The sequence below is a fragment of the Protopterus annectens genome, chromosome 2.part1, assembly GCF_019279795.1.
Source record: "Protopterus annectens isolate FY-2018-M chromosome 2.part1, PAN1.0, whole genome shotgun sequence".
In the NCBI taxonomy this organism is placed as follows: domain Eukaryota; kingdom Metazoa; phylum Chordata; order Ceratodontiformes; family Protopteridae; genus Protopterus; species Protopterus annectens.
The window spans coordinates 1,684,809,084-1,684,822,870 of record NC_056729.1 but is presented as its reverse complement, the minus strand read 5'-3'; the positions used below and the strand labels follow the sequence as shown (position 1 = coordinate 1,684,822,870).

General features: G+C 43.5%; 1 protein-coding gene across 1 annotated transcript in view; it reads right to left on the bottom strand.

The window, feature by feature from the left end:
• Nucleotides 1-13,787, bottom strand: part of TMEM201 (transmembrane protein 201) — a 1,168,219-nt gene that overhangs the window by 1,072,412 nt on the left and 82,020 nt on the right. Inside the window, exon 2 of the mRNA XM_044063116.1 lies at nucleotides 7,202-7,322. Coding sequence (XP_043919051.1) covers nucleotides 7,202-7,322 — 121 coding nt within the window. The remainder of the gene's footprint in view (nucleotides 1-7,201; nucleotides 7,323-13,787) is intronic.

The following is a 13,787-nucleotide window of genomic DNA, read 5'->3' as shown; positions in this document are numbered from 1 at the left end:
GAAAAAAAGGTTGCGAGCTCCCCGCTCTGGAGGGAGAGGGGGCAGGCAAGACTCCCATCTGGATGCGGATGAACTTCCGCATCATCCTATCCATATCTGACTCGCTCAAACTGCGGGTGGAATGGGAGGAAGACACAGACACTGGCCGCGATTGCCAGTGAGGGGAGGCTCTCGATAGTGGCCTAGACTCAAGTCTGCTCCGGGGAGAACATGGGTGAGTGGAGCCACGGGGTACTGGGTCGAGGAGTTGTGGACTTGGGGGGAGGACCCGATGGACCAGAGTAGTCAGGGAACCGCTTTCTTGTTTTGCCTGGTGTCTTCTCCCCCTCCGAAGGCCTCGAGCCGGGGATTTGAATCAGAGGCCTGGGGAGGGGACTATATGGTAAGCAGCCGCTACCAAAGCAGCAGCAACAGGGACAGCCATCCCTGACACAGGCAGGAGCCCTTTCATCACCAATTTAGCCCCCGCCCCTGTCCTTGAGGGCTCTTGGGTTAAAGCCCGTACAGAGAGCAGGCTGTGTCTAAATGGGCCGGTCCTAAGCATACAAAAAAGTGTGGCCATCGGCTGGAGAGAGCTTATGGCCACATTCCATGCACTAAAGACTGGTTTTGGGGTCTCTGCCATGTCTAAAGAAAGCCCCACACAGACACGCATACCCACCCACACACGCTAACTACAACAGTTGGAGAAGGCCAAGGGAGGGGAAACTGTACAAAACACCAACTTTAAACTTTTTTTTTTTTTGACCGACTGATGCGCGTGAGGTTAGGGGAGGTACAAAAGGGAAAACAAGGCACCTAACTTGGACTAACTCGAAAGCACTTACCCACAAGAAAAAATGCCTAGAGCTCAGCGACCAGCAGGTTTTGTTAATGTCACATATTACGACTTAGGCCTTTCGGTCGGGTAATGTGCTAGGAATTAGACTTAAGGCTACTGAAGAATATGCATGGTGTGTTGTACCGTTAAGAAGCATTTCTAAGGTCAGCACGTGCTAGCTTCAGTGCCATTTTGAGAGTGCAGCCACACAGTGAACATGTATGAGAAAGTCAGATTAAAAGTTTAAGTTAGTTATTTGCCTCAATCCAGGGGTGCTTGTACATAGGAAAAGTCAGGAAAAGTCCAATTCTTAGAAGGGTAATGCCTACTAAAATGAGGAGGCTGAACTTGCAGAAAATGTTTGCATAGATTTGGCTTTATTCACCAATTTTTTCAAGACCTCTTCTACTTTACCAAAAAGACTGTCCTTATGCAAAGGTACATCCAGTAACTTAGATTTAACAGGCTCAGAAAGGGGCTGTTCCTTGAGCCAAGCATGTCTTCGGATAACAGTCTAGTGGCTATTGCCCTGCAAGAAGCCTCCAAACTCTCAAAACCACAGTGTAAAGAATGTTTGGTCACAAGAGTGGCAGAATTCAATAAATCTTGCATGTCCTTACTCTCCGCCAGGGAAGGAACACCAGCAATTTTAGCCTCAACAGCCTCCAATGTATGCTGCTGAAACTTAAGCATATGAAAAAGACAATTAACAGACCTAATAGCAAGGGTGGTAGTGGTATAAACCTTTTTTCCCCACCTGTCCAAGGCCCTAGATTTTCTATCAGAGGGAACAGGATTTTTTTGCAACTGTAGCCTGAACACCTTTAGGGCCCTGAGAAATATAGTCTCTGGATCAGCAGTAGGATCCCTAAAAATAAAACTAATGAGAAATCAGGAACTCTGACACCAAACAGGTTTCCTGGGAGCAGGAGGAACAGAATTAGGAGTCAAAGAATTTGCCATGAAAACATTATCAACTACTTCCAACACCGGAGGGATAGCCAGAGGTTTATGCTGTGGTAAATCCAAGAACTCCTTAATCCTTTTCTTAGGCTGAGGATAGTCCTGACTCTCCCACTTGAAATGTTCTGAGTATTCAGAGCATCTCCAAAAGAAAAAATATTCTTGAGTTGAGGCAGAAGGAAAAGATTTTGCATCAGAATCCTCAAAACCAGAATAAAGTTGAGAGTCTTCCTCTTCATCAGCAGAATTTCTGGAAACCTCAGAACCTGAGGGAGACAAAACTTCAGGGGACAATTCTCTAGCCCTCTTAGGAGGAGGTTGAAAGCCCCGGATAAGAGTCAAAAGATCACTAGCCATTTTAATCATCTGTGACTGAGGAATTTGAGGGAAGGCCGGCACCTGCTTTTGAGGAAATATGTGGCTGGAAGGTCTGCTAGAAAGCCAGAGGGACTCAGGAGGGCTAGTCACAGCGGTAGTCTGAACAAAGTTCGGTCTGGGTCTGGTCTCTGGCTGAAGAGAGGCCTCAGAAGCCAGGGCCTGCTTAGTGGCTCCAGCCCCACTGAAGGTAGCAAGTGGCGGAGGATCAGAAAATTAAGTAGAATCCTGCGGCATGGAGGACTCAAAGGGTCTCAGCAGAGGCCTGCGGCTGAACATCCATGGACTGCAGGGGCTGCGAAAGCACCTGAAAACCACTGGTCCAACTACCAACTTAACAGGAACGTAAATCAGCCAACCTGACCTTAGGCCTGTCGCGGTCTTTATCCTTACGCTTCTTAGAAACAATCGGAAGTCGGGAGACCAGAAGACACCATACCAATGAACCTAGGCCAAACTCAGAAATGCTTATATAAAATTTTAGTTCTATGGCGTAAGGTATGCGGATTAAAAGAAGCACAGAGATCACAATTAGGGATGTTGTGCTCAAGGCCTAAGCAAGTGACACAGTTAAGAATGAAAATCACGGTGTGAAATCAGTTTTCCGCAGGCAAGACAGTTTCTCAGACATTCATTAAAGCAAGAAAAGAGGGTCCCCAATGGGGTACTTAGCTGAGGATGTCAAACTGAAGTAGTCAGAATACAAAAGGTGGTAAAAATCGGCCGACCAGCATTCGTGCGAACAGCATTCGTGCGAATTGCTTCTGCTTCGGGCTCCGCAGCAAGAAAGACTGAGGAAATGACGTTGGCTGCCTTCCTTTATACCTGACGTCAGGTTTACGGCCAGAGGTAGCAGACGTCTTATACCAAGGCTTTGGTATTCTGGCCGACTGTGGGCTACTGGGAGCCAGATAACCCATTTTGTAAGGACTGCAACAGTGAAACACGAACATCAGCACCAGAGAGCATTTGATGATCTTAAGCAGAAAATTGCTAGTCCACCTACACCAAGGTACTATGATGCCAATAAACCAGTCACTTTCCTGTGATGCAAAGTTTGGTCTTGGCACAGTTCAAGCAGGCAGACCAGCAGCCTATGCATCTAGAACTCTTACCCAAGCTGAAATGCAACATGTTCAGATTAAGAAGGAATTTCTGGCAATTGTGTTTGGATGTTCAAAGTTTCATAATTATATTTATGGTCAAGATATCCAGATTGAAACGGATTAACCTCTAGCTACTATTTTAAAGAAGCCTATGCATTCTGCTACAGCACGATTGCAAAGAATGATGCTCAAATTACAAAAGTACAACTTCAAAATGGTCGATACAAAAGGTAAACTTCTATATCTAGCTAATACCTTATCCAGATCACCCAGAAATACAACAGAACAGCATGATGCAGAGAATTTGGACTTCGACGTCATGGAAGTGCGTAATTTTTCAACCACAAGACTTTATGAACTGAGAGATCAAAGACGGATCCTGTTTTGAAAAAGCTCAACCACTACATCCAAATAGGATGGCTAAAGCAATCCAGTGTACCCCCCCCCCCCCCCGAAGAAAAAATTCATTTTCCTTACAAAGATACTATGTTGATGAAAGATAATTGTTCCAATTTCCTTACAATGTGAATATATCCAAATTTTGCACTGTGGTCACAGAGGGTCCAACTCTACCAAAAGGGCGAGAGGACTAGTATTTTGGCCTTCTCTAGCAAAAGAGATCGACAAAGTACTTTCATCTTCTTCAGTGTGTATTACTAGACTGCATCTGCAAAAAGAGCCACTTCAGTTAAGTCAGGTTCCTGACCTACCTTGACCAACAGCAGCCACCGACGTATTTGACTAGCACAATCAGCATTACTTTGTTTTGGTAGACACTTAATTCAAATTGGTTTGAGATTGATCTGTTGTCTAACCTAATGTCTACTACTGTTATTACCAAGTTGAAACTTCATTTCTCAGTCCATGGCAGTCCACATAAGCTTCACTCTGACATTGGAACTCAAAATTTCTGGTAAACGGTTTCAGAAATTTGCAGAAGAATGAGACGTTGATGTTACTAGGTAGTCCTGAATACCCACAGTCAAATGGTCTAGCTGAATGTGAATAGAGTACAAAGCAATTACTACAGAAGTCAAAGAGTGATAACACTGAGGTCTTTTTAAATTTACTTAATCTCAGAAACCTACCCAGTGAGGACATACCTGACTCACCTGCTCTATCTAGCCAAACCAGAAAAACCCTTGCCTATCACAGTTCATTTGTTGAGGCCTAAAGCCAAGAACAGAGCAATCAAAGCCCAACTATTCAGAAAGCATTCCTTCTGAAGTCCGGTAATGATAAAATGTCCATTGAAAGTTGAGACAGTGAGGATACAAACTGCGAAAAAGGTTTGACCGGACTGGTCAACTAACAGGTATACTTGCCAAGCAGAGATTCTATTTTGTGGAATCGGAGGATGTGGAGTACAAGAGAAATCTCAGACATCTTCCTGTATCAGAAACAATATCCCAGCATTGTACTGCGATACAGACTCTAGATCTCAGAGCAATCCAGACAGTGTTCCTGTTGCAGAACGTGCCTTAACTTCTACTTCCATTCCTAATGTCCCTAAGTTTGAACATTCAGCAGACAGTCCCAGTTGCTAAACTTAATTCTCCATTTTATATCACACAACTTGGTTGCATCTCTAGGCCTAGTGTGAAATACGCAGCAACCTAGACATAAATTGTCTACATGTATTTAATTCTGTATAACTGCATGTCAAAGTATCATCTTGTATTTACTACATGTCAATCAATGTAGTCAATGAAGCAATGTGTTGTACCTTTAAGAAGCATTTCCAAGGTCAGCACATATTAGCTTCAGTGCCATTTAGAGTGTGTAGCCAGAGTGTGAACATGCATGAAAGAAATAGTCAGTCTGTTTAAGTTAGTTATTTGCCTCAATCCTGATGTGTTTTTGTACATAAAGCTGCTTGAACAAAACCCATGCACGTTCATCTATTTTCATCCTGACTGGAAGAACTGCAGATATAGAGCATCTCTAGTAGATCAGGGTCTTAGACTGCCTTGTAGGCGAGACACAGATCACCTCAGAACAATCTATATGATACAGAGTAGAGGGAGTGATTTGAGCCATGGATTCCTTTTGAGAGATATTTCTGTGGCCTTTACAGTTGGTGCAGATATTTGGAGACATCCATACCAAATGGAGCATTGTACTCATTAGCCTAATGAGGGAGGAGTATAGAGGTAATATTTTCTGGATGCAATCCCTTAACTTACGAGATGAACCAAGTAAAAGGCTTTTCTTACCACTGCCAATACATGGTCGGATAAAAGACTGCTGTCAACCTGTGTACCCAAGTCTCTCATCACAGGTTCTGTGCTTAGAGGGTTGTGCTGATGTGGTAATCAGTAGGGGCCATGTTTTTGCCGAATGGCATAAGTTAATTGCAAAAAAAATGTATTAAGACCATGACTTTGGCACCAGTCATTTCTTGCTGTGAGACCATCTTGTAGGATGTTATTTGGGGAGTCAATGACGGCACCCAACTTACAGTCATCCACAAACTTGGTCAGCCACAGGCCTTTTGTCTTTGCCTGGACCTCTGAAAAGTAGATGCCAAACAGTAGAGGTCTCAGGAGAGATCCCTGGGGAACACCACTAGTGACAGGTCTGCTCTCAGAGGTGGAGGCACCTATTTTGACCTTGTGGGTCCAATGAGCCAGCTGGCCACCCACCTGACTAGATGGGGATTTATGCCAAGCTGCGTTAGCGTTTCAATGAGGTCTGAGTGTGGGATTGTGTCAAAGGCTTTGGCCAAGTCAAGGTAAGCTGCATGTTCCGACTTTCCCTCATCCAGTGGGTTGGTGACAGTCTCAAAGATTCAACAGATAAGATCTACCCTTGCTGAATCCGAACTGGGCGGGGTCAAGTGCTTGAAGATTGCCTATGTTCTTGGTTAGGACATCCAGCATAATACACTCCATGGCTTTACAGATTAGACTTGTCAAGCTAATGGGGCAATAGTTTCCAGGGTCAGTAGTGGCACCACCTTTGTGCAAGGGAATGACAATGGCAGTTCTCCACTCAGTTGGAATGAAGCCTGTACTTTATTGGTTGAATAGGGTGCTCAATTTGGAAGCTAGTTCTTGCTGGAGATGATGCAAAATACAGCCTGGGATACTACCAGGGCCCATGAAAGCTGCGTTCTTTGCCTTGGATAGGGCCTTTAAACACTATCTATGGAGGTGTCGGGTGCGAGAAGTATCTGGGATGTCAAATGGGCCTGGGGGGCAGGAGGTGAAACTCACATGTTGGGGGAGGGGGCAATTACTTCTTGTGAACGATCCACCTTAGAAGAAATTGTGAAAGCAGAGTGTGAAACCACGAGAATGAAGGGGAGGTGGCAGAAAGGTGGAGAGAAGAAAAAAAAGGGCAACAGATCACACTGCACAGGGGCAAAGTAGAAGAGTACACCAAGATAGGAGTGAAGTCCTACTGCAGGTTAGGACAGGTTAGGAGAGAGAGAAATGCAGTTAGGTACAGGGAGTTAAAAAGACTGAGCATAACCAAGAAAGTTAAACCCAATGCAGTAGTGACAGACCATGGCTGAGGGGGTTTCTTCTGTCAGTCAGTCATATCCAATTTAATTAAAAATTTCTACTTTATCCAATTTGCAAACACAGTAAAGCCACTAGATAAGTGTCCATTTTCAAAGGCAATCCCAACATTACCTGTTAAGAGACTTCCTCAGAATCTCACAGTTCATTATACACACAGAGTTTCAACATAAGCTCATCTGTGACAGAGTCTTAACTTACTGTGTTAAATTGCTATGACACTTACTGCAATTCTACGGCCTTCTCAGTAACACCCCCCCCAGTCCCCTACCACTTAATAGTCCCCCAGTGAAAACTGGGCAATGCAATCTGCCATGCAGGATTCATTTTGGAAAATACTGCAGTACAATGTTACAAGAGTTTAGTACACAATACAGATATTTAAAGATCTGTCTTCTACCATATCTTACCTCTTGAAAGCCATTGTACTGGTCACAGTTAGGACAATCCCAGCAATTTCGATTTCCATATGGAACAACAGAATTCTGGTTACAAAACCAACAGTTGACATTAACATGAGTGGGCTTTTTCCTGCAGAGAAAGAAAAAAAGATTTAATGTTTAAGCAACAAACAGCTCAGCTCGTAGTAAACTGCACAACAGTTAAAAATCTGAAAATGTAAAACTGACCAGAAAAAGTAGCAGAAATTCAACTTGCATCTCAAAGAAAGCTGTTGCTAATGGAGAAAGAAAAAGGGTGCTCATAGCAGCAGAAACCCTCCAAAGGGCACTAAAGAGACTAAAGTCAGGAAAATATAATGTGCCAGGAAACTGGGTTTGTACAAAGTTGCTATCCAGAAGCATCAGTACTTTTCAGCTCCCTGCAAGAAACCAAACTGGATTAGAACTACAAAAACTTCTCAATTGCAAATATGCAGCACAGTTAACACAGTCAAAATAAACTGTTGGATTATAACTGCACTGACATCTTTCAAAACTGCCAAATCAAGGAAATTACGCTTCACAAATGAAATGCTCCCTCATAACTAAAACTGGGCTACACAACTACACCCTCTGCCTATCAGGATCAGCGAGAGGTCATTTAAGACACATTACTACATACTGGGAATTGGCTTCCACCAGCTGCAAGTACTTATTAAACCATCAAATAATGAATAGTTATACTAGGGACCTTAAATCGAACAAGTTTATGAAGTGTAGCATAGATACTTGTGTTCCGAGGAGCTCTATCCCCTGCCAACTCAAAATCTGACTTAAGTTCACTTTAAGCTTTCATCTCATTAACACAGTAGGGCAGCATAACTGGGTGGGGGGCTGCACATCAGATGAGAAACTGAGGTCTCATCCGCACTTTAGATTAGACAAATTGAGATCTCATCCGCCCCAGCTGGTCGCAGCTCAGATCAACGTAAAATATCACATACAACACTCCTTGAGAACAGTGTGAAGTTATCCAGCACCTGGTCAAATTTCCTTGTTAGTACGAAAACTACCTCCAGTCTCCCCTGAAAAGAAGATGCTTACCTAGTGGTACCAACAGTGTCAACATTTCAAAAATAAATACATTTACTTCCAAAACATTTGGTAACAAACGTTTTGATAATGCAGATTAAAAGCCTGATCCTCTGAGCTAAGGGTACAAGACTCCAGTCTCCGTTTGGGCACAGACTTCTTTGAATTGCTTATAGCTGCAACTGTGCACCATCATCAGTACCAAAACAATTAGGTTTAATCCTGTGCAAAGTCAAACCTTTAAAGTATCAAACTACCAAAACTATTAAAGAGCCAATTTGTTTATTTCAGGGCTTGATTCTCTGACTCCATATGCAGATTATGTGACAATGAACTACTCACTTAAGACATGCTGTTGGGAAATTAAGCTAGATTCCTCAGTGACTCCCAGGACCAGATTAGTAGCTACCCAAAATGCTAGCTTCCTTTACCATGAGGCCAAGTGTTGGGCTCTATTTAGCACCCATTTTCTCAGCTCTTCAAGCCAGCACTGTTTGCATGTGGTTCTGGGACATTCAGGTCATTTCCTAAAGTGGGAAGTTTATGTCTCAATGGAAAAAAGAAAAAAATACTCCATAACAGACCTTATAATAGGTTTCATAACAGACCGTACAATAGGTTTAAGGAGAATGGTCTCAAATTGTGAAAGATATAGTGTAGCTCATTTTGGTAAACACTTTTCTATAGACTATAGAGGAGACATCCCTCCAATGACACGCCACCGATGCCCCTAGGCATTCTTGTTAATGAATCCTTATCTTCTGACCATCATGTCTTTGCAGTAGTTAAAAGCCTTATACAACCCTCATCTAACTTCCAAAAGATTTGCCTCTAGTTCCAAAGAAGAGATTCTCTTACTCTTATTTTAACCCAATTACTGAATACCAACCATTTTGGCAAATATTTGCCTAAAAATAAATCACTCAACTTGAGAGACCTCAATGGTTTCCAACTTAAAAGATCAGTGGCCTCAAATTCTTAGTTCAGGCTAGATTTAAATCCAAGTGTATCCCCTACCTCTGGGATAAACTTCCAGTACATGTCAAGCATACCCTTGTTGCCACATTCCAGATGAACCTAAAAAGATATGCAGCCTCAAATCATTCATCCTTGATATTTTATTACCCTCTGATGCTGGAGAAACTTTTGAATATGATGGGATAATAAGACCGCAATGGTCTGCACATTGACTGCCTAGTATGAACTTGGGGCCATATACATTTCAATAAGACTCTTCACAAGCCATTTAAACTGCAATCACAAGTAATTGCTCATCTTGAGCAAGTGGAACTTAGTGTACCCAAAAGTGATGTAATGCATCTGTGGTGCAAAGCAGTATGCAACTGCCACTACTGCTAACCAGTAAACAAGCTCCTGTACAGGCTGAATTACCACTTTGACCAGACTCTAGCTACACACTCAAGGGATACAGTTTGCAATCTCTGCAGAGAGAAATGCCAGGTATCTGCACCAGCCTTAAATATCTATGGCAACTCTGTTAAGCAGACCATTATAAATTGTTATCCGCTTGAAAACTTGGTGGACCCCCCCCCCAACCTCGCAAAAATATATTTCAATACCCCCTAAAACCTGCATGACCAAACACCTCATCTCAGCAATCACCAATACAATTTCCTGTCCTTGCAACAGCTTTGGAGGGGGGGTCAACTAGTACAAAGTCGCCACTGACTATGTGACAAATATAAATAAGACAAAATGGCAGAGGGTACTAGGGAGAGAGCCATCCTGCTGCCGAACTGCATCACATAGGTGCTGGTTGTGGCAAATACCTCAGTGTGATCTAAACAAAATCTGAACAGCTCTGGAAAGGAAGGTTCTGCATACAGAACTAGGAAAGGAAATTCTAGATCTGGAGATACACAAGACATTCCTTAAGTTCATTACAGATGCCAACACTGCCTAGACAATGGGCTTTTAGAACAAACCCGAAGAATCTAAGTACACCAGTCATTAAAAGGCTAAGTCACCATCCAGACCTTAATGCAATGGACACTGCAGAGAAAAAAGGATGGGTTCTGAACATCTTAAACCAAAAAAGGTTACTGGCTTTGTTCCTAAAGACGAGTAGTGTCTGACCCTGTACCAATGCCTTAGATCACTTACCTGCAGAATACTTGCAACACTCTGCTTCCTCCATTGTATATCCCATTAGCATCCTCCTCAATAGGTCCATAAGAATCTTGCATACCCGATATCTGGAAAAAGGCTTTTGTCCTTCCTCTCCATAAAGGTGGCACTAACTCAGACATTCCTAACTTCCGCCCTATTGCCATTCTCTCCCCATCTCAAAAATACTATAGAAATGTATTCACTCTCAGTTGCTCTCTCATCTTCTCCCCCACTCAACATGGCTTTAGGCCTGGACATAGCACCAATTTCCTTTTTGTGTACCGTAAGCAGGGCTCGAGATGCCGACTCCTTAGAGCTCCTTATTTCCAGCACTCTTTCTTGACTGATTTATCAAAGGCTTTCAACACTATCCCATTCCCTTATGCTTACTAAACTCTCAGACCTAAACCTACCTCTCCCTACCCTACAGTGGTTTATTAATTACCTCAGTAATGGGCAGCAATCCACGATATGGCAACACCCCTCTTCCTCTTTCCTAAATACTAATACCAGTGTTCCCCAAGGTTGAATACTGGGTCCAGTCTTATTCAGCATATTTGTTAACTTCCATACCACTCTTACCCACGCAGTACTATTATCTAATATGCTGAGGACTCCACTATAATCTGCTCTTCTAAATCTGCCACTGCACTACAGCATCTCACCCAAAAACTGGGTGCCCTATACAAGAACTATTTTCTTAGCCTCTCTGCTAAGAAAGCCCTGGCTCTTCCCTCCTGCTCCCTACCTTGCTATACAGTGCTCCCATCTTGACCAGTCTTCAGTCCTCCTAGAGAACAAAACTTTTGCTACAGTGTCACCAAATATGCTACTAATGTAAACTTTCTACCCATCATTGTTCCCTTCTGCTTCAACTAAATTGGCTAGAACTCCCACACACTCTTTTCTACAGTCAATTACAGCTCACAACCTTATCATCCAAAAACCTGTCCTCCCCTCTCCTCCATACCGACCATGTACCATCCTAACCGACACCTCAGGTCAGAAAACAAAATGTTACTGTCCATCGAGAAACCCAAATTATCAGCCGGCCAAATATTGTATTTCTATACTGCCTCCAAGGCATGGGACAATCCCCACCCTGCACTCAGGACCATCTACAATCCTGCCTGCTTTAAAACATTCCTCAAACTACATCTATCCTCTCATTGGATATGCTCCTGTACCCAAACAAACAACCCCAACACCTGACTTACCTTTCCTGTGCTTCGCCTTTAATTTTTCTATTACTATAATTTCCTTTCCAGTATCTCTGCCTACCTACTACTTTGTCACATTCATTTCCTCTCTCTGCCTACCTACTACTTTCTGTCACATTCATTTCCTCTCTCTTCTCTCTGCCTACCTACTACTTGCTGGCTCATTAGCTTTACTTCTTTCCTTCCTTAACCCTCTACTCTTACATGGAATTTAACTTCGCTCTTCTATGAGCCCTGCAGATATATTTTACACTAATGTGCATTAGTCTCTGGGCCCTTCTCACTGTAAAGGACCATCATGCGAACAGTCCCCATCCCAACCATCAATTGATATTCACAAATGACAATCATTTACAAAATTCCAGATAACTGTGCTAGCACCATCTCCCTTTGTCACACTGGGATAAAAGCTTTTGAAAGTGAAACCACAGCAGTACAGGAAAGTATTGATCTAGGTGTCTGTCAGAGAGAGGGGGGGGGTCATTTACATATCATAACTTGTAATCTGTGCTATCCAGTGTCAATCACGGATGGGTCTAGGACCCAACCTCAGATCAAAGCAGGCAAAAGTTAACAGAAGCTCCTGAGCTTGAGCCTCTCCCCTCCCTGTTACCCACAATCCCCAGATCAAGTCTACCAACCACTAGTCCGAACACGGACCAAATATCATCCCGGTAACCATATCCCATACTCACACGACAGTCCCAAGATTCTCCTGGCCACCAGGAGGGGGATGGAGGGTGGTAACGTGATTAATAATGCACTGGATAGCACAGATTCAAAGTTATGGTGAGTACATAAATAATGGCACTGCTGGTGTCAGTTATCACTGATCGGTCAGAGTTCCCAGCTACCTCAAAATCCTGGGTGGTCACATAGGACATGCCAGAGCACCGAAGAACTAAACAAGACCCTTCCCGTGGATACCAGATAAAACTTGTAATGCGATACAAAAGGTGCGAGGGTTTGACCAAGTAGCTATGGCGTAAATACTGTCCAAGGACATACTGGCCCAGAATGCCAAAGATGCAGAAAGAGCACACTACTAGGTTTGCAAGAGAAACCTGATCCTTATCGAAAACCAAGAGAGCTGTTTTCCAAGAGAAGAACTTGATGTCAAAAGCTGCAGCAGGTTCAAAAGGGGGTAGAGTCAGGGACTGCAGAACCAATGTAAGATCCCATGGAACAGAGGGGTCCTTGATTGGAGGCCTAAACAAGAACACTTTGAGGAAGGCTTGGCATAACCTAGGAGAGAAGACCAGACCAATGTCCAGATAAAAAAAGTTACATAGTTGACAATGACAGGGGCACAGGAAAATAATTTTCTTGGGTGGCGAAAGCCAGGGAACCTTTTTGGTTAGGCTTGTATAGGCCCCCAGGGTAGACAGCCTAGTACCAGCCTAGTACCTACCTACGAACCTATAATAATAATCTTAGAAAAAGCACTGCCATGTCATCTGACTGAATCACCACCGTCTCGAGTGGGAGAAAGCCCTGAAAGGCTTGCAACATTAGTAGGACCGCTCTCATCAAGGACATTGATGTGGGACCACATGCCTTGAACCGTCCTTCCTTGGAAATACCCCACCCCAGCAGGGAGGCATCCGTGGTCAGTGTAGTTTGGGGTTGCGGTAGGCAAAAAAGGTCTCCAACAGGAGATCATTAGTCTGGACCCACCAGGTCAGGTGATGCTTGCAGACCAGAGAGGTTCGAATTAAGGTTGACATGGGGTGAAGACTAAGAAAAACCACTGTACCGCCAGAGTCCACTGGAGCACATGCATGTAAAACGTGGCAAAGGGGACTAGTTGAATGGCTGCTGCCATCAACATGAGAACCTGTAGGATGAGATGGGCAGGCACACTGTCCTGATCCAGAAAAAGAGGACTTGTTCCTGGATTGTGGTTATTCTGCACTGGGAAAGGGCTGCAGTCTCTCACACAGTGTCGAGAATCATACCTATGAACTCTGTCTTACATGAGAGTAGGTGAGACTTTGTAAAGTTGACAGTGATGCCAAGTGTCTGAAAGATTTACCTGGAAGTGCAAGAATCTTCTGGAGTGTATTTTTATGTGACAGCAAATGTCCTTCAGATCTGAGCACATCCAATAGTCCTTACGCAGAAGCAGCAGAATAGACTGAACAATGACTATCTGGAACTTTGATTTCCTGACC